The sequence below is a fragment of the Lates calcarifer genome, linkage group LG2 (genome assembly GCF_001640805.2).
Source record: "Lates calcarifer isolate ASB-BC8 linkage group LG2, TLL_Latcal_v3, whole genome shotgun sequence".
Lineage (NCBI taxonomy): Eukaryota > Metazoa > Chordata > Actinopteri > Centropomidae > Lates > Lates calcarifer.
In genome coordinates this window covers 17,324,165-17,352,120 of record NC_066834.1, presented here as the reverse complement: position 1 = coordinate 17,352,120, position 27,956 = coordinate 17,324,165, and the positions used below count along the sequence as shown (strand labels likewise).

At 40.1% G+C, this 27,956-nt stretch overlaps 1 protein-coding gene across 1 annotated transcript in view; it reads left to right on the top strand.

The window, feature by feature from the left end:
* The window catches only part of si:ch211-186j3.6 (neural-cadherin), a 266,619-nt gene that overhangs the window by 140,155 nt on the left and 98,508 nt on the right, over positions 1–27,956 (top strand). The window contains exons 17-25 of the mRNA XM_018697417.2: positions 5,013–5,133; positions 5,417–5,579; positions 6,439–7,107; positions 8,268–8,459; positions 9,404–9,847; positions 11,116–11,446; positions 12,995–13,088; positions 16,419–16,603; positions 22,766–22,995. Coding sequence (XP_018552933.1) covers positions 5,013–5,133; positions 5,417–5,579; positions 6,439–7,107; positions 8,268–8,459; positions 9,404–9,847; positions 11,116–11,446; positions 12,995–13,088; positions 16,419–16,603; positions 22,766–22,995 — 2,429 coding nt within the window. The remainder of the gene's footprint in view (positions 1–5,012; positions 5,134–5,416; positions 5,580–6,438; positions 7,108–8,267; positions 8,460–9,403; positions 9,848–11,115; positions 11,447–12,994; positions 13,089–16,418; positions 16,604–22,765; positions 22,996–27,956) is intronic.

The window sequence follows — 27,956 nt, the reverse complement described above, 5'->3', positions numbered from 1 at the left end:
ACTCTAAGCAGCAGCCAGGGCTCCAGAGTGCGACCATCTCGTTACATTTTGTGACTATTTTTAGAGACAGTGCGACTAAAATTGGACTTGAAATACGCCCCCGTTTTATATATCAGTTTAATTTCTTGGTTGTTTTTTACTTTTTGGGAGGGAGAGAAATAGCCTGTGTTGTGTCTGTGTGTGTGTGTGTGTGTGTGTGTATGTGAGGAAGACAGAGACTAATATTGCAGAAGCCCTCAGTAGCTTACAGGTCCTATGAGTTTTCTTACTTTCTTGTGTTTTGTGCGATTAGTTTTGTGAGTCATCTTTCCGGTCAGACACTCTCTTGCTCACTTACGTCTTTTTATCTAAATAAGACCATTGAATATAAAGCAGACTAAAAATTCTGACGAGAGGTGCAGTTCAAGTGATGATTCAGCAGATGCTTCTGTGGAAAAAAGAAATATTACTCTCACAAAAAAAAAACATGGCTACAAGTACATCTGATTTGATTTACATCAGACAAGAAAAAGAAAAAAAGTTTCAAGTAGAAACTGTTTGGACTCACTTAACTTCCTACCAATGTGAAGCTGGTGAGTGTTCAAACTTGTATTCAGGGGGCCAAGCTAGAAACACCACTACTGGGACTGAACCTGTTTTTCTGTGGTGGTGCGTGGTTGTTTTTTCCACCATCCAGTTACTTTAGCAGAGTGTGCTGCCTTTAGTGACTTTAACTGCACCTTTAGTTCAGGCTAAATTGGTACAAATTTGTACAACAGATTCTCGGTCCCAGCTCGTCACATAGAGACACTTGGTCAGGACCCCTTGGCGTCACTTAACACACTGGGTACCCGCTTGGTGTCATCTGTGCAGAGGCAATGTATTTTTTGAATAAACAAAGCGCTACATTTAGGATCGATGGCAGATGCACAAAGCAAATAAAGCACTTTGGTTGAGGTTAAAGGTTAAGGTAATATTGTGGTTTTGGTTATGTTTAGGTGCTCACAGCACTTGGTTAAGTTTAGGGAAAGTGCTGTGGTTTAAGCCTGCTTGACTTATGCGTCAATACTTAACACAGCACAGAACACTGGAGGTCTATCGGACTCCTGTGCACATTGAAAAATGATGCTAAGTCCATTAGAAAGTCATGCCAAGGGGTCCTGACTAAGAGTGACAACACCCTGATTTATACCTTACACTATCAGACACTACTTTGTACCTTTAAGTTGGATCAAATGCTACACGTCTGGGGCCCAATATGTGCCTGGTATGTTTCACCTGTGAAAATTGTACATCTCGTCAATGTGAAAACCAGTTGGATTGAAAAAAATTCTGAGCTCTTGTCATTATGCAAACTGACTGAATTTCGGGGAATGGTGTTGTATTTGTATTTACTGTTGTTAGTGCTTTTACGCAGCAAAAACAAATTATGCCTGTAAGTCATTGAAAATCCAGTTTGAAAGCCTAAGCCAGTCAATATTCAGACTTATAAAGGTCTCATTATCTTTCATTTTCTGTCCAGAATTTGTCCAGATGACCCTGAGAGAAATCATTTTGAATTTCAGCTCACCAGACTCTACTCCTGATTGACGTACCTAAGTACTCATACTCAATGCTGATTTCAGCTCATGAATGATTTTACAAATGCTTCTCTTTGTGCAATGTGCTTTGGGCCTTTTTGCTCTTAATATACACACATACACAGAGTGATGTGAAGTGGGTTTATTTTCCGTGGAACTAAGAAGAGAGGGAGACATGGAGGTTTTGCATATGTAGAAATTGAGGTAATGTGTAGGGGAAAGGGATATTGGTAAAACTCTCACGTTATCCAGCATTCATCATGGTAGAGTACGGATGCCTGCTGTGCGCCTCACATTTCACTGTGATAAATAACCCTCAACTGCTCTGCACGCGCACATGAGATCACAACAAGACACTTATTTGCTTACTTAGGTGTGTGAGTGTAAGAAGGCTGCATGAGTCCAGAAAAAAGATTATTACCACCCACTGAGAGAGATGGAAGAAGCAGTAAGGTGTGTGTGTTTAATTTAAAAAAAATTGCATAAACCAACAGATAGAAGCACGAGGAAGGCCAAACCCGAAGTCCCTTTCTGTAGACCTTTTATTTAGTGAAGTATTCATCTAAAGCAATTATTCATAAATATTAAGCCCAAGTAGCTTTTACTTACAGTAGTCTGACCTCAGGCCTTTTGGTCACCTCAGGTTTATTCAGCTCCCTGTGCTGAGAGCAGGTATGTATCAGCAGTTCTGTGATGGTCTATTTTCAATGACATGTCTCTCTGTTGCTTAAAGGCCACTTTCCACTTGACATCATGTTTGTATCATTGTAGCTCAAGATGATAAGTTTTGGAATATATAAAATCTTAAATATTTAAATGTAAATCAAAATAAGTAAGAAGGCTATTCCTTGTACTCTATAAGTTGCATATGTAAATGGTCCGGACAGGCTGGGAGTCAATCCACATACTTATCTGCATGTGAATAAGTGCAGTTATGACACATAATTCACAAATGTTACAGGTCATTGACACAACATGTTGAATGGGAAAGTGGTCTCCGACTTTCTCCGACCTCTTTGTATATTATCACAAGTGACAGTGTGAACAATAGTGATAAACATTGGAACAGTACAAAAACAAAGATCCATTCATAAAGTGAATGAAATGTTTGACATTTTTGCTATTAGTGACATCTGCCAGCCCTGTTTCTCTCTGTCTGTGTGTGTGTGAGTGTGAGTGTGTGTGTGTGTGTGTGTGTGTGTGTGTGTGTGTGTGTGTCTCCCTCTCTCCCTGCTCTGTTGTGTGTACACTCCAGTTTCAGTACAGCACAGGACCTAAGGAGATTAAAAGAGTTTTGAAATTGGTACACTTGGGGGGAAAAAAAACATTAATTTTCTCTCCATTGTTTGTTTATTTTAACTACTGTATTACTCCCTGTGCAGTTTCGTTTGTCCTTTGGGTCTCAGCAGTTTTCTAAATACTTAAGCGATTGAGACAACATGAAAAAAAACAGAGAATGAGAGTGAGTGAAAAGAAGAGATGAAATTGCATATATCCCTAATGTCTCATTTAAAATGCCAACAGACAGACGGTACAAAACGATCTGGATTAGAGCATTCTCCTCTCTCCTTCCTTGACTTTCATCTTGCTAATAAGCTGTGAATCTCATCTCGTCTTCAGAGGTTTCTCCTTTCCCTTTCATATTAACATGAGGGGTGGTGGATGCAACGGTGATTGAGATGCAGACCTTGGCTTTAGTAGTAATTGCATTGAGAGGGAACATTGTGTTGATCAGCATCTAATAGACTTTATTAAAAATGCTTTGCAGGGGGGGGAGTTATTGTGTAAGACAGGGAGGGAGAACTTTTGAAATGAGGGGAGGGGGGACTTAACAGCAATATGATTTAAGGCTGCTTGCAACAATGCAGTATTAATAATTCAATGGAAGATTACTACATTTCTATTATGTATCAGCATTTCTGTGTTTTTACTCGACTTTTGGGAGGCAGAGAGCAGCACTGTACTAATTTAAGTCCTAAAAGTCATAGGATGTCAATAGATTTTAAGTTTACATGTATAATACGACAAGTAGCCATTTAGTGAATCTCTGCATACCTCTGTGTCAGTATAAAGAGCACTGAATTGAATTCTGTTGGCATTCCTCTGCTAATAAGTTCACTTTTTCTATGGTTTAATCACCTGTACAGGTTTTATTCTTGAGCTGCATTATAGGTTTCTTCCTTTTTGACACAACCTGAGAATAACATGTTCATGATACTATTCGTCATCAGTTCAAAAGAGCCTGCTGTTTCCCAGTCAACTATTATTATTAAACTATTTTAACTTTTTTTCCCCTCAATTTTTTTTCTCCCTTTTTTCTCTTGAAGAATAGCATGATTGTGAACTTACAAGTCAGTACTTGGCTCGAGTAATCTGGCTTTGAATCCATTTTACACCCTAAAAAGATCATTTAAATACCATTATTATCAGCTTTTGATGACTAAAAAGAGTTGCTTCAATTGCAAATAGTAATTCATCTTCAGAACCTGCCTTGGCAGCAGAAGAGATGACATTGGGATCAAATTTTTCAGATACATTTAAACTCACATTACCCAGTCTTTTCATTTTTAGTTATTAACTGATTCCTGATGTTTAATTCTTAAATTTGCTATGAAAGACACATTCTTGTTTTAGACAAGTGTATAGATATTTACGTTCCATGCAGTATGGGATGTAGTCCTCTGAACATAAGCTGACTTCAGTAGGACAACTAATGGACGTATATTTCTTTATTTTTGTTTTGTGTATTGGATGTCTTCTAACTTGTCAGTAACACCAAAAGTAAAGCTTCCATAAAAAGTTTTGACTGTTAAAAGTATAAGCTCTTAAACTTGCATTGGGAATGTTTCTGGCTTTACGCTGCAACATAGCTTTAATTGTGGTTTGAGAATGTGGATGCTAATTAGTAGCAGATGACTCATTTTTGTTTGCGAAGATGTCATTTCACTATGGCTTGTTTATGTCTTTTCTATTTGTGTAACGTTATCAGACAGGAGAAAAAGGTTCAGTGAGGTTATTGGGGTTTTTTTCTTATTGTGTTGTACTTCTTCATAGGTTTCTTGTTATGAAGATGCTATTTTAATGCAGCAGCTATAGCCATCGTCTTTGCAATAGCAGAGGTCACCTGTTGTTTAAGACTCACAACAAACAGATCACACCAAAGACTCTGTATCTGGTTTCAGTCTGCCAGCTAAAGCAGGCTGATACTATCTAACTCCGTTAAGGGAGAGAGATCGGTGGATTGGCAGAAACAGGCAGCACTGAACTAGATGGGGACTTCCAATTCATGGGGGATCAGGTTTTCATCAAAGCTCTACAAATGATTAAGCTCCTGCCTATTTCGGTACCACAGCAACAAGACTTAGACCTACTATATTCTGCTTTGTCAATATCTGAGTGTCACTTATACAGACTGTCTCTCCTAATTCACCCCCATCTTCTGTCGACCTGCAGGTGGAAACGCTAAGCTGCGCTACCAGATCACTTCAGGGAACACAGGAGGGGTTTTTGATGTGGAACCAGAGGTGGGCACCATCTTTATCGCCCAGACTCTGGACTATGAACAGAACAAAAGGTAGGAACACACTCCAGGGAAGAATCCTTTGAAGCACAAGGTAAATGCTTGCAGAAGAATTTCACCTGCAATACATGATGTTATAGGTTATTCCCTATTTTTTTTTCTTTCCCTTGGTCTGGCACAATATGCTATAGATTTAAACTTCACTTCTGGTTATTTAAATCATACCTCAGTAGCTTAAGTGTTTTAGAGCACACAAGTGTTTCTACAAAACACACTTGGATCTAAACTGTTGTTTATTTTGTGTAAGCCCCTTGACAAAGCTGAAACTTTCACTCAGGTACAAGCTTCATGTCCTGGCTTCAGATGGGAAGTGGGAAGATTACACAACAGTGACGGTGAATGTGGTTAACAAGAATGATGAGGCTCCGGTGTTTACCGTTAACGAGTACTACGGCAGTGTGACAGAGGAGCTGGATGGCTCGCCAGTGTTTGTGTTACAGGTACAGCCCGGTCATTATTTATTCAACCATATCATGGAACTTGTGAAAGTTTTGCAATTTTCTGTTTACTTTTTTTTTTGCATATTATTTGTAAGACACTTAAACTGACCACTCACTGAAGTCTAAGCTGTCTTGCTCTTAGAAAATATGTAAGATATGCAAGCAGCCAAAACAGAACAAACTCACTCCCCCGATGAAAATTTTCAATTAAATTACTTTATTTTTAAATTAATTGAACATGGCAAAAACACTTCAAAATGTAAAGCTTTTATTATGAGTTGTAGACTATAATTAATGATTTAAAAGTAAGGTTAGCAATTACAATCTAATGCACTTTCATTCAAATTCAGGGAATATTGCCTTATGGTCTGCTTTCTGCTCCTCGTGTGTGCGTACTGAAAGTTTCCACTATAGACAATATAGCTCTAGAATTGGGATATAAAAGTGGGTTGGAGGTCATTCATAGTAAGCCTGGTGTTCTCTTCCCTCTTTACATATGTAAGAGTGCATTTCTTACCCTTTAAATAGAGCATAGTTAAATTTGGCTCTACATCACACTGCAATTACCATGCTAAATTGTAACATCTTTGGTGTGCCCAGGGTGTAATTGCTGCTGATGTTTTGAGGATGAGTGAGAAGGGGCAGATAGAAGGAGAGAGGCAGAAGAGGTGTGTGTTTGGATTAAGGAGGTTGAATCTTTGCCTACTGAAGAGTTCACAACTGCACAGAGAAGTCGCAAAGTGTTTCCAGTCAAGATACCACGCCGAGTCAGCAGCATTTCAATAATTAAATAGTGTAAAAAACTTGGTGATTACACTCTCATCTCCCTCCTTGTCTTGCTGTGCCTTTGATGTTGTAGGTAACAGCATCTGACCCAGATAAGGATGCCGACCAGGAGGCCTTGCGTTACTCTCTCCATGGCCAGGGTGCAGAGAGCGAATTCATAATTGATGAAGTCACAGGCAAGATCTACGCCCAGCGGACTCTGGACCGCGAGGAGCGCGCCGTGTGGCGTTTTGTCGTCCTGGCCACAGACGAAGGTGGCGAAGGTCTGACTGGCTTCACTGACGTGATCATCAATGTGTGGGACATCAATGACAATGCGCCTGTCTTCACCTGCGCCCCCAGCTGCCATGGAGACGTGGCGGAGAACTCTGTAGTGGGGACGTCAGTGATGGAGATGACAGCCACTGACCTGGACGACTCAGCTGTGGGGCAGAATGCTGTGCTCTCTTACAGGATTGTGGGTAGTTTAGACGCCACTAATGTCGAAGTAGGAGGGTTGCCTACTTTCTCAGAAATGTTCACCATCAACCCCACCACAGGGACAATCACTGTAGCCATGGGCGGCCTGGACAGAGAGCAGGTTGAGTCCTACCTCCTGGTTGTGGAGGCCAGGGATGGGGGAGGAATGACAGGCACTGGAACTGCCACTATTCAGATCAAGGATGTGAACGACCATGCTCCAAGGTTCACTGATCATTCCTGCCTGGCAAGGATCTCTGAGAATGCAGAGCCCAATGCAGAGGTGGGTAGGGGCCTTACTGCTGATAGGGCACTATTTCAGTAGCTTATTCCACAGATACCATATTCTCTCATTTATTTTAAATGACCTCTGCAAATGTAAAGATTGCATTTGGTGGTGGATGATGATATACTTCAGAATCCAGTATCTCCCAAAAGGGCTTATGTGACTTTTTAAATTCAGTATATTTTACAAGATTTTAAAGAATATTAAAAACTAATACAAAGGCATTTACTGGCATCTGTGAAATCAATAATGGACCAAAGGCACCTGTTAAAAAAATGCTTTCCAAAAACAAGCTTAACTATCACAAAGCAATAAAAAACACCTAAAGTATGTTTGAATGTTTTGGCCCTTTCTTCATAAAGAGCATAGACTGGTGCAGCACATGATAAAAAAGAAAAACCACACAACTCCGTTTAATGTGACTACATGTATCATCGTCATTTGACTAAAACAAAGGGCAACCTGCATTATTAAAGCTCCTCCAATGGATATTTTTTTCACAATTTCATCATAATATTCGAGCCCAACTCTGCAGCTCTATCCAGTTTACATCCACTTTTAACATATTGCTTTAGTCTTGTAATACATAGATGGTGTGGTTGTATCCTCACAGCTTTCCAGTAAAAACACTACCTGCTCAGCACATAATGGCAGAGAGCCCAAGCAAACAAGTGACTGGTTTAGAACATCTGTGAAGTTTCAGTGACCTAGATATTCCCATAAAAAAAGAAAGTGGGTCGGTTTCACAAATATAGACTTTGAGTAAAGTGTAGTTCAAACTACGAGTTAGGCTTCAGACAGACATCTAAATGCATATGTTGCACAAAGCAAAATTTAACTGTTCACTATCTTAGGCATTTATTTTTTTAGACAAACGAGAACAAAATTAAGACTGGCCAAACACCATAGACCAGTCTATAATGCAGATTTGAGCAGGCACATCATCTGCCTATAGGAGCATATGTGTTGTCCTGTATATCAACTTAAGTCTTCTCTTCACCATGTGGACAACAATTTTCTATATGTATATATCTATATCCAAAATATGCTGCCAATTTAAAGAGTTCAGTTAATGTGTCAAAAGTATAAGAAGCCAACATCCCCAATGGCACAAAGCCTTTGCACTGTGTTCACATGATGTTACTGCTTGTTCTCAGGTATTGGAGCTTGCTGCAGAGGACAGAGACACTGGAGAAAATGCCCAGCTCACCTTTAGTGTTGTGTCCGGCGACCAAGAGCAGAAGTTCTACATGGTCAGCCACAAGCAGGAGCAGCGTGGCACCCTGAGGCTTAAGAAACGTCTGGACTATGAACGTCACAGTGAGCAGAGGTTCAATCTCACACTGAAGGTATATTGAAGCTGTTCCAAAAGCACTGTTGAACCACGGAGCCTTGCACTATTGATCTCTTTTAATTGAGCTTTAGTATCATGTCTACCTGTCTCTAATTCATGGGTTTAATTTCATTTTTGTGAAAGAAACCCTCACAGCGAAGTCTATGCAGCATGTGTGAAGAAGTAGTAAAGACTGACCAAAGCCAGAGGATGAATGATGCTGTGGTGCCTGCTGTTGGAAATATAAAATGGGCTTTAGAAGGCATCTGAAGTTTGAGTACATTCACATACAGTATGTTCCAGGAAAGTTTTGAGATTTGTTGAAACTGATAGAAAAAATGGCAAAGGTTTTAAGAATTTTCGTAAGCAATGATCTCAACGGTAGTTGTTTTTCTTCAGTGCTCATAAAACCCTCAAACCAACCTGTCAGCCTCTCCATCAAAAGCTAAGACAAAGAATTTCGAGGTGAAGAGAATTCTTTAAAGCCAGTCAAACATAAGGTGTCATATGAGTTACAGACAGGAACTTTAAAGCTCCACACAGTAACTTTTCATATTGGTGGCAGTAAGAGGTAGTAGTTGGAAAATAACCTGAAATTCTATAAGGTATTATAAAAATCAGCCACACACATACCATGTGGATGGTGTGATATTGCTTTATAGCCAAAGTGTAACAGAGCAAAAATGCCTGACAACAGAGGTCTGATCACTACTGTAAATTGTATATGAATATTTTTAAAAATGTATCTTATTTCATAACTTCCAACTGCTGACAATCAATGCAACAATCTATTTGGAAAAAAAAAGTACAATAGATTACAATCACACTTACTGTAGTGTGCGTCCCAGCAGGCTTTATTCTGACTGATAAAATGTGGTTGATAAAATGAAAGGTTTTACATCTAAATCTTGTCTATACTGCACTTGGATGACATGTGCATGTATGTGGCTCCTGTTTCAGGTTGAAGACCTTGACTTTTCAAGTCTCCTGCACTGTGTAGTGGAGGTGGAGGATTATAACGACCATGCTCCTGTCTTCATTCCACACTTCCTGTCTCTCGCCCCGCTACCTGAGGACATCACCGTGGGAACTAGTGTGGCACGTTTGGTGGCCAGCGACTCCGATTCAGGCCAGAACCGTGAGATCACCTACAGCCTATTTGAGGACTCAGATCCTGAGGGGCTGTTCACCATCGACCAGTCTGGTGTACTATCTGTGGCCCGGCCTCTGGATCGGGAGAGGGTACCCCAGCATCACTTGGTTGTCATAGCAACCGATCATGGGATTCCACCTTTAACAGGCAGTGCCACAGTCCAGCTGCCTCTGTTGGATGTGAATGATAATGGACCAGAGTTTGAGGCAGCATACTCCCCAGTAGTATTTGAGAATGTGGCTGGACCACAGGTAGGCTTGACAGCATACAACACACTGACATAATGTAACTAGAAAATTCCTGGAGAAATTTTGTATCCAGGATAATCAGCTGTCAGCAGTAAAAATGGCCTGAGAGTTAATCAGTCTAATTAGCCAATCAGAGTCAGCTTAGTCCACTTCTGCCCAGAAACTGCTGAGTCATCAACAACTGCTGAGTAACTGGTTGCTATAGTGACTGGGGCCCCCAAAGGTGGTGGGCCCCAAAGGAGCTCAAAAATGCCCCCACACCTCGAACAACACAAGTACTATCAGCAAAATTTCTTCACTATAAGCTCCGTAAAGCTTCAATAAAGACACTGATATATTATATGTGTACGTACTGTTTACGGTTTAGGCACTGTTGCTGTTTTAAAATACCCACCATCTCTGTTTTTAACAAGAACTTCAGAGCTCAGTTTAACATGGCAGTCTATGGGACTGTTGGTCAGCGGTCTCCACGCTTTGAGGTGATTTATTCAAAAACTATGAGTCGTATTGCAATGGGAGTCACACTGGGTGAGAGAGGACAAATATCTCGGCATCTCCATATATAAAGCATCTATGTAGGTTGGAAATTGTGGGAATTAAAAGACGTTTGAGTTCGATTTTTTGGCAAAATTTTCTATTTCAAATTGGCAGTTGCAGGTGATGTCACACATTCTAGCCCAGAACATTCTGCGCAATACACACCCATTATAAAATCTGAAACAGAAAAAAAACCCATAAAACTTAAATTGTGATTTCATAAAAACTATCATAGCTACCAAAATTCAGATTTAATTTTAAAAAGTCTCAAAATCTCTCTTGTGACCTGTTTAAAGTTTCAGACATATTTCTACATAAAAATATGAAATCATGTGGCCTCAAAGAGGGGTGGGTTTGACCATTTTCACAACGACTTCCCATTCATTTTCAATGGGAATTGAATTTACATCGTCATGGTTACTAAGGATATTACTAAAAGACATAGCACGCTGTTCCCGGTCAAACCAAATGTTTTGATGTATGTTTTTCTGGGGTTCTGTCAAAGCTGCTGGACTAGTAGAGCGCAGAAATATGTACAGAAGAGGAAGAGTAAGAAGAATATACACATCGGATTATAACACTTTCCTTCTGTGCTCTGCACAACGGGCACATAATAAGTTGGTGAAAAGGAGGAAGTTAGGAAGAAGCTAAGGAGAAATATTTTTTGTGGTATGAATCTAAAATTCCAAACCTGAGCAAGCCACAACCTCTTATGCTCTCCCGTTCTTGTTTAGGTAGTAAGGTTGAACCAAACATCGACCCTCCTCCGAGCTGTGGACCGGGACTCTCCCGAAAATGGCCCGCCCTTTCACTTCACCATCCCCTCAGAGTATCGCCACAGCAATGATTTCTACCTCCAGGACAACCTGAATGGCACTGCGACACTAACAGCTCTCAGGACGTTTGACCGCGAGCGCCAGAAAGAATTCCTCATTCCTATTATCATGAGCGACAGCGGCCGTCCAGCCAAAACAGTGACCAGCACCCTGACAGTGACCATCGGTGACCAAAATGATCACGCACACTTGGCAGGGGAAAAGAAAATTTTCATCAATAGTCACCGAGGTGAGAGGGTCATCCTCCATCTGTAGGATGTAGTGTTCAAAGACACAGAAAAAGATTAATTAAGTGATGAGGCCCTGGACTTTATAGGTACATTTATCTAACTAATAAGAACAGACATTTTCTGGCTCATTTTAAACTTTGTTATCTAAGGTAGTTTTCTGTCTCTGTAGGTGAAACTCATACTGCCAGCCAATTCATTTTTAATCAGCGTGCAGTAATTAACACACACACACACACACACAGCATTTTTATTGTGTTTTTCACCTCTCCGTCAACCCACTGATTGTCACCACATTATCATCATCTGCATGATCTGTGTTTAGTCTGAATGACTCCCATGGTGCTGTGCTAAGGGCCACAAAGGCAAGCCATAGATTGATTTGACATGCAGTTAATCACAGCTGTAATGTTTCTTTTCTTTCTCTATTTCATGTCTAGTTTAAGGATCCCAAACAAACCACATACCATGTTGTGAATTGGCGCTATATAAATAAAATTTGACTTGACTTGACTTGACATACCAGAGTATCTAGGCTCAGACTTCAATCTAGATTTTGTGTCACAACAAGCCTGAAAAAGATTTTAAAAGAATATTGGATTCAAATATTGTTTTGACCATCAGTCAGGTATTATAAGTTTTATATTCTGCTAACTCTAAAAGGTGAACAAGTATTTGCATCCCTTCACATCAAGTAATAGAATTACTTATTATTTCTCTGCTGTTTGTCACAACACATATCTTTTGCTCATATACTTGTACCTTAATTAAATAGCATAGCATTATCTTTTTTTTTTTTTTTTCAACAAAGGCTAACAATTTGTTTCAGTGGTGTGTAACTTTTTCCGCAAAAAGTTTCTGGCAAAGACAAACGATAGGCTAAAATTCATCATGGCAAGGTCTGCCTTTAGATTTTGAAGGGCACCCTCAGAATAATTCCCACGTGGTGCAGGGTGTGAGGATTTGGAGGGGAGAGATGGCAACAAGAGTTCTGTCTACGTGATTATAATCATTGTGCATTCAAACAGCATTTCTCATCTCCCTATGCCAGCCGCCTGTAATGTCACCACTGCTGAAAGGAATGGTGGATGAAGCCTGAAATATTTACACTCAGTTATAATGGTATTACATGCACAACACATTAAACACACACTTAAACACATGTACACAGATATATATATATACATATATATACATATATGCCTTAAAAAAATGTGGCCCCAAATTTGGTGGCCTCTGGCTCATGATGTAGCAAATACATTTAACATGGCATTGGTTGTTAGGAATGTATTCATCTAATATTTTCGATTAGTTGACCGGCAGTTTTTTTTTTTTTTTTTTTTTAAAGAGGTCTGTCAGAGTCTGTTGATTTCCACCAGACTCTAACTTCCTGGCATTTTTTCTCTGGCCTTCTCTTCTCTATTGATGTTCTCCACACCTGCTCCACAGTATGGGCTCTATCAGTCACATACAGGAACACGTATTCGCAGAGAGTTAATGGTTATTAAACGGACATTAAACTAATAAACTGATGTATCTTTTGTCATCAGGCCGTATGCCCACCACAGTGCTTGGAAAAGTCTACTCTCCTGACCCAGATGACTGGGACAACAAGACATACGTCTTTGAAGGACATGTGCCAAGGTAAATAATGTGACTCTCACATTTTTGCAAGATGTGCAAATGAAAATGCTACAATTAGTGTTAGGGCAAAACTGTGCATATGAGTACAACATTTGATGATGTGTGTCATAAAGAACTCGCACCAGTGATGGTTGGGTACCTGCTCTTTTCAAGAGATGTCTAAAATCTTGACATAGTTAAATGATATTATTTTTAGTCAATGGAGTAGGTGTCAGTGAAGAAATATAACATGTATCTTGTGTTAGGTTTGAGTGTGTTTGAAGTGTTTCTGTAGAAACAACACAAATATTTTACCTCATTTGTGGTTGTTTTCTGACAGATTCACGCAGCAGAGTAGGTGATGGTGCACACAGGAAGAACAGTGATAGAATACATATTTTTTGCTCTCATGAAAGGTCATGCAAAAGGTTGTCAAAAAAGTCACCAATTTCCATCTCAGGTCTCAGTGCAGGTTGTGTCGGCCAAACATTTGTGATGGCCTGGAATCTTTGTCGCTTAGTGGCAGATCTAGGGATGATCGATATTCTGTTAAACTAACCTGATTACACATTGCTTTCATGTCATTACATTTTCCAGCTGATCTAGTGAGACACTGTGTCTACATCACATGTTGTGATTTATGTAGTCGTTTAAATAATGCAAAGCAACAGAGGAAAATATGTCTCAGAAAGTCCAGATGTTTGTTTTGTTTTTTTTGTTTTTTTGCATTGCTATTACTCTTGGACTATCTGCACAGCCACTAACAAAGCCCCTCAAATTCAAACTGTTGCTTTTTGCTTTTTGGTCAGTGGTCATGGTGTGCCTTCTTTGCATGTGTCACGAATGTATCACAGCAACATATAGCTTATTCCATTTGTTTGTACAAATTTTTGATAATTGTATGTTGGCAATATGGTGAGCAATCAGCTACCAAGCTCCCTCCCTTGTGTAGTGATTAAGCTACTCCCCTGCCGAACCACACACACACACACAAGTCCACAAAACACATACAGTGTCACAGTACATCCAGCACCTTAAACTTCATCCTCCAAACTGAGCTGAACTCAAAATGTCAAACTTTTGTCCCATCTTTCTCAAGTCACGTCAAGGATCAGTTCCTTGGTGAACTGGGTGTAATATAAGGCATTAACATTTCATGACAGCTCTTATCTCTTGGTGTTTCAAACCTAAGTTGAGTTCAGAACACATTGTCCTATCATTGTTGTACTGGTTTTTCACAAAACTGAGCCTATCATGGTCTTTTCTGGTCTGCTTTATTTTCATTTCAGTACATCAAATCAACCATAATAGCTGTTATTTGCTGTGAGAGTGTACTTCAGCTATCCTTTTTTTGGTGTTTTGGATCAAGAGGTTGGATCGCAGTCGTAACTATGGGTGTTGCACACCACAGAAAGAGAATTTGTATTTTGACTTAGCACATCAGTGCATTTTGTAGAATAGCTTTATTGCAAGTGTCCTACCTTTTACTAAAGTAGAAGTAGCCAATAATGTAAGTAGTTGACATAAATGTCAATAAGAGCATCCTTTAGTAGATTGTGAAGTAGCAAATGGGAATCGGTAGTTTTACTAGAGGTGTAAAATTGTCTTTCAGTGATGTGAAACCTGGACATAATCTATACACACTGTGCTGTAAAATGAGTTAATGTGACCCTCGTCTCTACAAGTGGTTTATTATTTGATTTGCCAAGGTTCTGCCTTGGATTTCCTCTCTAATTAAACTTGAATGAGCTCATTTACTGTACAAGGGGAGCATGTAGACAAGGACCAAGTGAAATTGCTTCCTCGCATGTCTTTGTGCCTATTAGTCAGTCTCATTTTCCCCCTTGCCTCCCTCTCCCTAATGTATCATCTCCACTCACTTTCTATTATTGTCCCAGAGGGCATTTGGTTTATAGCAGAAAATGGGGTAAATACAAAAATTTAGAATGAAACATTGAGTAAAGCACATGCCTTAGGGGGACAAAAAAATATTTGCATTGTTCTGTCTTCATCTTGGAGAGTTGAACCAGGTCATACAGGCAACCAAGACAGGTAAAGAGGGTGGTGTCTTATGTGTATGTTGAGCCTTTATGTCACATAGCTCACAGAGATGTACAGCGTATACCTCTCTCTACTATACAAGGCTTGGTTGATATGTCTTTTTTCCGGAATGATATGTGTTTATGTATAAAGGAATGCTCAAAAAAAAAAAAAAAAAAAAAACTTGGATCCCAGTCATATTGACTCCCCCTGTTAGGGTTTGCAACATGTGTTAGATGCTAAAATGGTAACAACAAAAAAAAGAAAAGAAAAAAAAAGTCAAGTCAGTTTTAAAGTACATAGTGGTTAACATATGTTTAGGGGTAGGGAAAAAACAATGTCATTAAGGTTAACAAAAAGGTAACCATTAATTGCAAGTCTGTATCTCCTGCATCAAAGTCTGATTCACTGCTTGACCATCCATCATCCCAACCTCCACACCTTCACTTTTAACCTCACTGTGTTAAGGACAGGGTACTTTCTCCACTGGCTTTGGCCGTTTGATGTAAATTCTGAGGTGTGGAAACGTCCAATATGGATGTAAATCCGAGTTGTACTAAGCTGGTATTTAATAATAAGTTAAGTATTTAATAATAAGTTTTACTTCTCATCCTAGCAGTCTAGAAATCTGCACAGTGGGCCCACTCCGTAATCCCAGCATTTTCATATCAGCCCCTAGTGGAGCAGCAGGGTAGTGGAGTTAGAGGCTGAGACGACAAGCATGCAGTCATACTGAGCATTTCTTTCCTCATGGCTGGTTACTTTGCCAAACTTTGATGGGCAAACAACTGAAATTACTAGTCTCTGCAGACTTAATAATAATGCAGACTTGCTGGTAATAGCCTAATGACTAATCAGTACCACATCAGGGGTCAGCCCTATAGATTTAGCAGCTTGACCCTCTCAGGCTGCCAGCCATTTCAGAATAGCTCGGGCTGGACCATGCAGTGATTACACGGTTCTCTTGCAGCCACTCTTGGATACTGGCACATGAGGCAGCAACTGTAATGACAGCAGCCATCCTACACTTCAGCCCTGCTTGGTATTAGTAGATAGAATTAAAAGAACTGTTGCATGGAGCATTGTGTAGAACGTCTCTGTTTATATATCAGTGCATAAAAGTGGATGCAGTGACTTGTTTTTGTGGGCTGATCGAGTTGGCTGTCTCAACATGTAAAAGCGAGATTTGTAGTGTGTTGATTGCTGAGGGTAAATCCTGTAGAGGGCTGAAAGGCATTAAAACGTTATCATTGTTATCATCAGACTTTCTTAAACTGACGTGAGCATCTGTCTGTTTGTTCTTTCCCCCAGTTACTTCATCCTGAACAAACGAACAGGTTTCTTGATCATCAAGGAGAACGCCCCACCTGGCACGTATCAGTTCCAGGTCCGTGTGTCTGATGGAATTTGGCCGGATGCTGTCTGCACTGTCACCGTGCACGTCAGAGAGCTGCGAGACGAGGCCATCTACAACTCAGGGTCCCTTCGTCTGGCAGGTAAGATAGACCTACAAACCTACAGAGACACAAACACACACCTGTCTCTGGTCAACAATGGTCTCAGAGGGTTTCCTGGTCGATGACCTTTGACCTCTTCCCAGTCAATGCTGTATATGGTTGTGTTCTGGAGTTCACAGTCAAGTTTTCATGCAGTCTCTTGTTCAGAAGCAATGCAATTTCACTGATGGAAAGTCTTTCAGTCTTTTTTTTTAAGTTAGTTCATTTTCAACACTCATACTTCCTGTCATGAGTGGATGCATTGACTTACAGGTATTGTATTTATACAGAATACTGTAAATAGCAATTATGTTATAGTTCTGAACATTATGTGGAAGTGTAATAATTTACTCTGAGACACTGACCTGTCTCCTCATCAAGACACTGTAAATCCTGATACTTCCAGGTCCAAAGATCTGTCCTTGACTTTCCAGTCGAGCTTTGGGCTTTTATTTACCACTCCTTTGTGTTTGGCGCTGCGGTAAATATCTCTTGCTGCCTCTCTGTCTGCTGTCCCTTTGATCAATGACCTGTGACATTTATGCTATTACAGGAGCAGGTAGGACCTATAACAACACTGATCTGTAATTAGCTGATAAAAATCAGCTTTGCCTAAAAATTAAAACTGTGCTCAGCTTAGTACTGCTGATAAGTGAGTGTTGGAGTGACCATGTTTTCCCGTATTTGCAGACCTGTGTCCAGTCAGAAAATTAATGAGCACTGATTGCTGTTTGCTCTGTCTGTTTGCAGTGTTTCAAAGGACCGTCACACTCTCAGTTAAAGATGTTTCCTTAGCAAAAGATTACATCCATTAGTCCCTCTCCCCCAGACTCATGGGTTCTCAGCTGTCGGTGGTGCACCCACAGAAAAGCCTGTTTCCATTACTTATGCTGGCAAAATAATTAGTCGAGAGGTTTTGCTCAACCAGCACATTCTCCTCACATGTTGAGCAGCATCCATCATTACCTGATGTACAGCACATCGGCTGTCTCCTCAGAATTAAATTCACTTTAGAGAAATGGGACATGGCTGAAGGATTTTTATGATTTCAGAGATATTGAAATAGAAGCGGAGGGAGGGGATGGGGTGGCAGAGGGTGCGGAGTGGAGGGAAAGAAAGAAGGAAAGGATGCGAGGGAAAGTCAAGCCTCATATAAGTAGATAAAAGGATTTGTTTGTCATTCTGAAAACAGGGCTGAGGTAAATTAACGTGCACAAAATCTAGAGACGGTATGCTGGAGAACAGCTGGTACTCACATTCCAATATTTGTGTAAGGGAAATGAATCCATGCACACAATGCAGACGAGCAAATGTGTGTTTAAAATGAATAATGGAAATCGACATCAAAGAACTGCTCAATTAAACAGCTCCGAATTTTGTTATTTGTTATTTGTTTTAAAACTTTTTTTCGTCTGGTTAATTTATAATAATATGGTTAGGTTTGGCAACAACTTATGCCTGTGGGGTGGTCACTTCATTGAGGATTTTTAGGTGGCTTCCTGTCATCGAAGGGCCTGTTAGCTGCAGAATGTATTGATTTATAAGGCCCTGTTTGTAGCAGAAGGACTTATATAGAGAGCCAGAGATCACCGGTGTCAGCCACTGCTATGAATACAGTGTCAAAATCACTCAGATGCTTTTAACCCTGTACTTCAGCAATGAACTTACAAAAGTGTAAGTTTGAGGTTTCAAAACAGAATCTAATGTCAAGGATTAATGACTTTGAGATCATCCTGAGGTGTAGGCAAGCTACCAAATCAGCAGTGTTTGTGCGGAGGATATGTAACAGAAGCCATTTCCAGGATTTTATTTTTCCATGTGGAGCTTTGGAGTAAACAGTCTCATTGATTCTCAGTCTCGGGGATTATGAAAATATTCTACTTATAGCATTACTTACACCCTCCTTGACATTCTAAATCCCATTTCAAGAACAAATGTGGAATGCAATAAGGATGCACAAAGAAAGCACTAGTTAAATCTGCCTTGCTGAGATTAAGGCTCCCTCCCTCTCGCGCTCTCCCTCTCTCTTTCTCAGTATTGATGGAAAGGTAAAAAATGTGGTAAACAAAAAGTCCTTGAAATGTCCACATAAAACTAGCTTAGAGTGAAATGCATAGTGCTGAGGGGAAAGCACAATCAGAAGCACATGATGAGTACATACACTGCATACAGCAGGCTTATGCAGTTTGTGTTCCACAATGAAGGGAGAAGGACTTCATAAACCGCGCCCGCCAAGATATTGCCCTTTAACAGGAGATACAGTGCTGAGACGCTACCCAAATAATTCTCCAGATCTCTTTTTACATCTGTCTGCCCTCTGAGGTGTGTGCATTGCAGGATCAATACACAGAAAGTGGAAAGGAAAATATCTTCGATTCCCACTGCAGGGATTATATGTGAGATTCCTGGGACTTTGTTTACCTCCCTTACTGATCTGACACTTTCACAACCATTCTCCCCTGTGAATACCCAATGTGGGGCATCCACTTTCAGCACTGTCAAAGTCAGCCACTGAAATGGGCATTTACCAGTTAGAGAGGGTGCATTATGGGAAATTAGCAAATAGTCATATTTTAGGAGCAGGAACCAGCATTGGATTTTTTGAGTAACGTTAAACTGATCGTCAAGATTGTTGTCAGATATTTTCCTCTGATTGTGACAGAAGTTGCCTGCCCAGTTGACCGTAGTGGCCAATTAAAAGTCACCAAATCTGTTGGTGTATTGCCTGAAGGAGCTTACACTGAAGTCAGCCGTCTCATCTGATTCAGGGCAAGACAGCAAACAAGTTCCCTCATGTTGCCCCCAGCTGTTGCTTTAATCACTGAATGGAATCTTGGGGGTGAAAATTGTTTTAAAACCATTTGTCGGTTCTCTGCAAATATCATGTGGGAAATAAAAGTAAATCATGAATTGTAGCCTCTGTTTTTAAGGAAACAGTGTACACTGAATACAATTCAGGTTGGCAAGATTTATGTTTTTGCTGAGTGCATTCTCCATGCACATAAAATATGCTAATTAACAATATATTTTTAGTTGCTTCATTCAAACTTATGTGACAGCAGTTGTCAGTCAGTGAAGAGACAGTAACTTTTCTTCAGTTTCTCTTTTGTCGGCTGCATGTTGCTGAACGTTTAGTTCTTTTTCGTGACTTCATGAGTTTTCAAAACTTAAAACAATATTGGTTGCTTTGTCCAAAGAACATGTTTAGACTTGTTTTGTCATGCAGAAACACAACAGTCTTTACAAAGACCATGATGTTTGTGTAGTGTTTCTCTTCTTTTTTGTCTCAGTCTTGTCAACACTATACAGCTACATGGGTAGGATATTTATCCCTTTTTTGTGCCTATTTGTGTGAAATCACAAGCCTTCAGGTGGGAGTGTGTCTGCGCACTACTGCCTTGACACCCGACTCTGATGAAGCCGCTGGGAAGGAGAAAGCAGTAGTGAATTGTGAGGTTGGATCAAAGCCAGGTGCAAAGGCTGCCACTCTGCGTTAGGAGTTACTACCCTCTACCCCCAGCCCTCATCCCTCCTGACTGTCTCTCTGTCTGCCTGTGTCCTTGTTTCTCCCGCCGGACTGACTGATGGGAGCTGACATTAGCCTCGATCCCTCGCGCTGTATCCGCTGAGCCCGTTCTGAGCCCCCTGTCTTGTCTCTTAATGCCTAGGCTGTCTCCCTCTACACACTCAAACCTAATCACCCTCCCCACCCTTTTATATATATATATATATATATATGTGTGTGTGTGTGTGTGTGTGTGTGTGTGTGTGTGTTCTTGTACCTCTATCTTTGAGAATTTGCTGCTCCTGAAGACATTTTTGTGACATAGAGCAGTTTCTGGTTGGCCTTGGAGTCTGTCCTCATTTTAAAGGATACAATCGTGGTGCACATTTTAAAAAATGTATTTATTTATAAGGACAACACACATTAATCAACATTTCTGTAGATGTGTCAGTGTTAGCCAGCTGGCTAATTTTCAACTGCAGTCCTTCGGCAAGATGTTGCAAAACCAATGAAATGATGGTTGTTTCTAAACAACACTCATGGTCCCAACTTTGGAAGGTGAACAACTTGATTTGAGTAACTAAGACTAACTAAGACTACTGAAGCATCATATTTTAATTTGCTAACCATCAGCTAATTAGTCTAATGCAATGCATCGGCTACACCGTTACATAGACTGATAAAGAGACAAATATACCCATATATCATGTTCTATAATTGTCAAACCCAGTCCAGCGGTTGTAGTTGAAAAGTATTTGACATTGGATTGTATTCTTTCAAGGTATAGTTGGAAAGTCTACAGTCTTGTAGACCACAGTATATGTCACAGTTGAGACTGTCAACACACCAAAGTTAAACAGATCTTTACACAAGGCTGAATAAAGGATGAAAAGTTCCCTCCATTTCTCACTCCTCCTGCTCACTTTCTTTTCTCTCGACGTGTTGAAGAGAATCGGCCGCAGCTTAAAGAGGTGAACAAATGCGGCTGTGCGGAAGTGTGAAAAAACCCAAGTGCAACCTTTCCATGTGAGGGGACCATCTTTTATACATACACTCCTCTGACGTTGCTGCGTTTCAGTAAGAAATTAATCTGTTAGGGGAATTTGATGTTGTTTTCTTCATCATAAAGAATACAGGAGTTACATTAAAGTGACCAAGCAACTGTGTGAATATCATTTATGTTTTGGCTATTTTTTAATCTGCTTCTTACATTCATAATATTTAAGAAAAAATGCAATGTGGGGGTGTGGGAGGGAGTGTTCAGTGTCGGCCTGTCAGCCAGTCGATCAGTCCACCACCTTGGTTGAGACAGAAATAGCTTAACTGCTACTGGGCATTTTTCCCCAGAGGATGAAACCAATCGGTTTTGGTGATCTCCTGGATTTTCCTCGTCTCATCACGAGTTGGAGATTCCTATAACCCTTCCATGATGCCTAGAGAAAGACGATCACTGACTTTGGTGATTCCCTGACTGTTGTACTTGACGTAGCTACAACAACAGGTCAAAGTTTTCTTTGGTTGTCGGTTGTCTTATGAACATCTGGAAGGTGGATTTATTACAGCAGTTTGTCCAGACAATGTATTCTAATGACTTTGTTGATCCTCTTTCCCCAAGCACCAACATGAGGTTTTGAGTGAAATACCTCAACAACTATTACAACAACTCATTTCACCAGTAGTGGTGCAAATTACAAACTTTATCGTTTATTTTAGAGGACTTGTAGTCAGCTTATACTTGAGTTTGAAAACAGGTCAAATCACACAAAACTACATGCTTACTTTGAGTGTTTCATTTGATGGTGTTTCATTTCATTTCAGAGGCTTTATCTTTTCATTTTTGTTGCTCTCTCTAGTGGTAATCGACATTTGTCTGCCCAGGTCCAGATCTCTGCAACCATGAAACACAGTGGTTCAGATAAGGGAGAAGAAAATCTCATCCACTCATAGTCTGTGTGAAATTTAGTGTTAAACTTGGATCCAGATCAGAAGTGCAAGTCTCTGTAGAGGTGGATCAGAGTAAATTGGCCTAAAGTTCCAATAATCAGAGCCAAGCTTTCGGCTGATGTCTCAGCCAAGACACATGAAACCTGTTTTTAATCTCAACACAAACAAATGGTCAACTGATGATGCTTAAAATTGATCTTGTGTACGTGGTCATATGGACATATAAACATAACTGTCAAGTTTGGCTCTTAAACATACAGCTCTGACACACTAGACCACAGGTGCTGGACTGGCGCAGGGAAATAAACCTCAAGTAAAATGCCTGTCTTTCTTTCTCAAGAGCCTGCTGCTGAGTATGATTAGACATGGAACCACAAATTGACAAGAGTATAATTACCTTTAACTGGCACTGTTAGGAACTGAAATCCAACTGCAAATCACTTCCTTCACCTGCAATTGCATACACACACACACACACATACACACATATATATGAAAAAGGGGCATAAAATAACCTTCCAAACAAAAGGATATGTCAGATAAAGTGAGCCATTTTATCATCACAGCTGCAGTTTTGAGAGTTCCAAACTATTTTTTTTTAGCTTTGAAAATAACTGGATTTATCCATGAGCATGGGTGGAAATAATGAGGCCACTTCTATATAGTCTACAGTTCCAATTGTGTCTGTGTGTGTGTGTGTGTGTGTTTCTTAGACATCACAGCAAAGGAGTTCATTGAACTGAGAGGGAAGCAGCGGAGCCGCTACGAGCTGCTGGTGGACTTCCTGTCTGAGATGCTCTCTGTTCCACCTGATGATGTCAACATCTTTAGCCTAATAGATGTGAGAGAGCGAATGCTGGATGTTCGCTTTGCTGTACACGGTGGCCCATCCTTCCTCCAGCCTGAGAAAATGCACGGTTATCTGGCTGCCCACAAACAAAAGGTAGGCTGTCGTTCATGTCCTTTTATCCTCTTGTCTATATCAATACGTAACCTGTCAACCTGGTTGTTTTGTTGCTTTATCTGTTGATGACTCTGTTCCCATTCCAAACCTTGATTGACTGATGATTTTTTTAATGACATGCACGTAATCAACATAACATAATCTAGCCAACTGTGACCAGCCAGTGAATAAGTACACTACAAAGCTGCTGGGTAAGTCAAGCCAAAAAAGGAATTCCACTGTGGTCACTTGTTGCTTGCAGGAAGTAGTTTTGCCTCTGGCATTTTTTTTTGGCTGAAGCTTGTGTTAAATTCCAACAAATCAAATATGTCAAAGTGTGTGACATTGTCTCAGTTTGCTGGGTGCAGAACTGAAATTCTACAAACAGCATTGTTTGCAGACCCAGTTGTGTCAGATATCTTGAACTCTACCTGGACCAGAAATGAATTTTAGAACTACTAACCCTGTAAAGACTGCAAACAACAATGCTGTTTCCCACCGAGTTTTTTCTCGGAAAAAGCATGTTTTTGTTTATTTGTTTTTTTTTTGTTTGTTTGTTTGTTTTTGGAAGATATAGTATAGTCGATCCAAACTCACTGACAACCAACAGTTTATCCAGAATAATTGGCTTTCTCACCCTCAACGTCTTAAATGCAACACTGTTCTGTGACGTGCTATATCATTTAACACCTGTATCACACCCTGAATATGCCACACAGACATAAAAAGTAGTCAGGGTATAGTAGCTGCTATTCCATGAATCAAAATGATAAAATGCCTGCTTGTTTGGGCAGGTAGATACTGAGAAAAGGCACAGTGGCTTATCCTGACATGGTAACACTCATTGAGATATGCCATCCATATTAGGACGTGCATCATATGCCCTTGGTGTTTGTTTCCCCGTAGTGGTCAATGTAAGCTTGTGTTCATCTAATTCAATATAAAGACGGAAACGTGTCTCTATATTCACAAGTGTTTGCTTGTTGCAGTTGGCGACACCATTTTGGTCAAACAAAAAACAACCCCAAAACATCAGAAGTATGTTTTTCAACACACTGATGCTCATTTGTCCTGACAACTCTCTCTGTGTATTTTGTACCACTTTGCTCAGAGTTGGACATGACAGGAAAACAAGATGCCACAGCAAAGTGAGCATCAAAACTGTCAGCAAAATTGGTGGATTTAGGTCATTTTCATTTGCATCACGTCTCATTAAAGTGCAAGCAGTGTACAGTGTAAATGACAAACTTAATTTCTTTTCCATAACTTTCCAGTAGAGAATGCTTTTATATTTTGATTGACATTTTTTTGTAAGTGCACGGTTGACAATTGTGAGCTTGCTGCTCATTTCCATGGTTACATCACTTCAGCACAGATTAGCAAGCAAACAAATATATAAAAAGGCTGATGATATTAGTGGAAGCACAGCAGCTTGATTGACATCTGGTACTTTTTCTGTGTAGTTTGCATATTCTCTACATGTTTGTGTGGGTTTGGCTAAGTGCACAAGGTCCAAAACCTTCCTTCAATTAGACATAATCACACATAGACAACATTTCTGGCTGTTGTTCCGGCAGTTGTTTTTCTGTTTTTCATGAAAGCCTTGCTGCCTTTATTTACCCCTGTTCCAGCTGCTTCTAATAATTTTTTGTGTATAACAAAAGCATATGTGCTACCTGACTAGTCTATTTTATGTCCAGCAGTGACCTATAAATGTTATGCTATAATGATTATCGAACATAATAACATCAAATGACGTATGATGTTTTGACATAGCATAAAGTCTGAAGCTCAACCACATGCCATTCCTTTGGAGTTTAGGGGCCAACAAACTACCATTTTGTCTTGAAGTTGGGAGTCCACGTCATAGTATATTTATTAGATGTGATAATGGTGGTGACCTGCACCTGCAACATTTATATTGTTATTGACTATAAACACAGTACACAGTGCAGTATCATCACAAACCACCAGTATTAACCAACATAAACCAAGGGGGGACTGCAGAAGGCTAAAGGTGTAAATACCAAAATTGATAATAGCTGAATTCCATTAAGTTTCTTCAGTTTCAGTTTCCTGGTATTGTGCATGCTGGCTCACTGTCAGACTGTCATTGCTTAGTGGGACACTTGAATAGAACAGAGCCATTGGAGTAATATCTTTACCTTTTGGCTAAAATGCTGACGCGATGCCTGGTTTGCCTTTCCATGATATTAACTCAGAATATATATTTTTTTTTTTTTCATTCAAACACATTAACTGAAAAAATAATCATCAAATTACATCAAATGTAATTTGAAGTGGAGAAAAGAGCATAGGTACATTTCTAATACTGTGAACATTTCACCAACTACAGTTTTGATTATTTTTCAGACAGTTATTGTATACAAAATTGCTTCAGTGTGCACATAACTGTGCTGTGAGTGGCACCCGGCACACAGAGTGCATTGGGCTGCTAGACACACTCCAACCACCTCACCCAACACCACCTGTATTTGTAATCAACTGTGAAAATGAGAGACACCTATATGCTGGACGTTTGAGTTAAATGCAGTGTATATTGTGTTTTTTTTTTTTTTTTTTTTTTTTTTTAGATATAATGCGTGTGTTTGACGTCATCAGCTGTGTATGTGTCTATAGCCTATAGATGCTGGATGCAGGAAATTGCCCTTTCTGTTGCATTAACAGGTGCTGCATTCAAGAGCCTCTCAAAGTTTGTTTTGTTTGTAATGCTGCCCCCCCCCCCCCCCTTTTTTTTCTAGAGGAACAAAAAGGTGATTGTGATATTGTCATCGTGTAAACTTTTGGTATGGATTCAACTGCCAGTGAATCGTATTTGACCATATAAAACTTAATCATATGTGACGGATGTCTCCTAGAATGTCTCTATCGACACCTTTACAGCAGGCAGTCTGAGTTAGTGGAGCATATGAAACCTTAAACAGACTAAAAGCGGATGGGAAATGCCCAGTGCACTGTTTTTTATAAGGCTGAGGACTAAGTCTGAGTGATTCCTCCTCTGGGTATGGGAGCATTGTGAAAACAGCTCTCTTAGCCAGGGAGCAGCTGTTAAGTCTCCACCAGATTTTGGTAGAGCCATTCTCACCTGTCCATATGAACCAGATCTGCCGTAAAGAGTGTAGAGTTTTATAGAGCCACTCTATGCAAAGCAGGTGTGAAATCACCTAGGGGTGTAATCACACCTATAGTGCAGTCAGAAAGTATTAAGACAGGTGTTTTTCATCGATTTGGCTTTACCAGAACACTGGATTTAACAGTGTTGACACTGGTGCTAACACTGGGTTACAGTCCCTACACAAGTCCTCTGACAGGGATGTAGAAACATTAACCTGACATTGTTTTATTTCAAAACCAGTGTGCTGTAATAGTCAAACAACAGAAAACGTGTCAGTATACTTCTACTGCATGTCTTTACATTTGTCACTCTATCTTGTATTGTCCAGTTCAGAGAAATACACAGTATTTTAGTGTATCCCTAATCTGTTTAGGCTTAGTATTACCTAATTCCTAAAAGATCAAGCACTGTGAACATCAGTCACATTGCATGCCTCATGACCTCTTGAAAAAGTGGCTGGAATTGGAAGGACATATTTGTTGCCAGTGTCCTGTGTTCCCCTGTTCAATTTCCTTTAACACACATAGTAGTAGGCTTATTTCATTTAAAGCTATATGGCAGTGCTCGGGAACAGAAAACCCAGTCATATTATGAAGGGGTTTTCATATTAATATATCATATAATGCCACTACTGGGGAGCATAGGACACAGGGAACAAAGGACCCTCAGAGAGCATGTACATGGAACTGGGGAACAAGGGACCCTTCTGGTATGTTCCCATTATGTGCCATATCCACAAATCAGCCACAACATTTAAATCCCTGAAAGGTGACGTGAGTAACATTGGTTCTCTCATTACAGTGGCATCTGTCAAGGGGTGGGTTATGTTAGGCAACAAGTGAACAGTCAGTTCTTGAAGCTGATGTGTTGGAAGCAGGAAAAATGGGCAAGCCTAAATATCTGCGCGACTTCGAGAAGAGCCAGATTGTGATAGGATAGACGACCTGGTCAGAGCGTCCAAAAAACGATGGGTCTTATGGGGTGTTCCCAGTATGCAGTGGTTATGCAGTGATTCAAATCTGATCCTGCTTCAGAGGTCTTGTAGAGTCCATGTTTCGACAGGTGAGACCTGTTGTGGTGGCACGAGGGGGTCCGACTCAATATTAGGCAAATGGTTTTAAGTGTGACTGGTGTAAATCTGGGGAATATAGTACCCTGGGTACATTCAGAACAATACAGAATACAGAGAAAAAATCCAATTGGATTCCATTGTACTTAGCTAAAAGACTGCCACCTAGTCTAAGCCTTACGTAGTATGAGTAAGAGTTTCTCTATGCAAATCCCTTCCTTAATTGAAGGTTGATTCAGCTGCAAAGTCTCCCCCTTTTCTCATTAGACCATGTCATATCGTCAAAGCCACAGCTTGTAAAAATCATCTCTGTTATTTTGGACACAGGGAAAGGAGGCCTGATTTATGCTGTTGTCCTGGATGGTTATTTCTGGGCCAACCTAAGAAAAGAAAGAAAGAAAGAAAAACTGTTGTTTCTACTTTATTCATAGTCCATGACTGTGGAACATCCTTTTAAATCCAACCCAATTTGACTATTACAGAAATGCAAAGTGTGGATTATGCCCGTAATACTGGCTGTTGCTGTCACGGGAAGAAAAAACTGGGCTCTGTCAAATGAGAGGGGTGTGTAAAATTACATAAATCTTCCTATATTACTCATACATTGTCTTAATAAATTACATTTCACCCGCTAGAGAGAGCAGGATAGGCAAAATTCAAAACATAAAAAAAAGATATCATCACTGTATAGAAGAGTTAGTAAAACACAAACATTTCTCTTCATCGCACTGATGCTCACTGGCCGCTGGCTTCAGT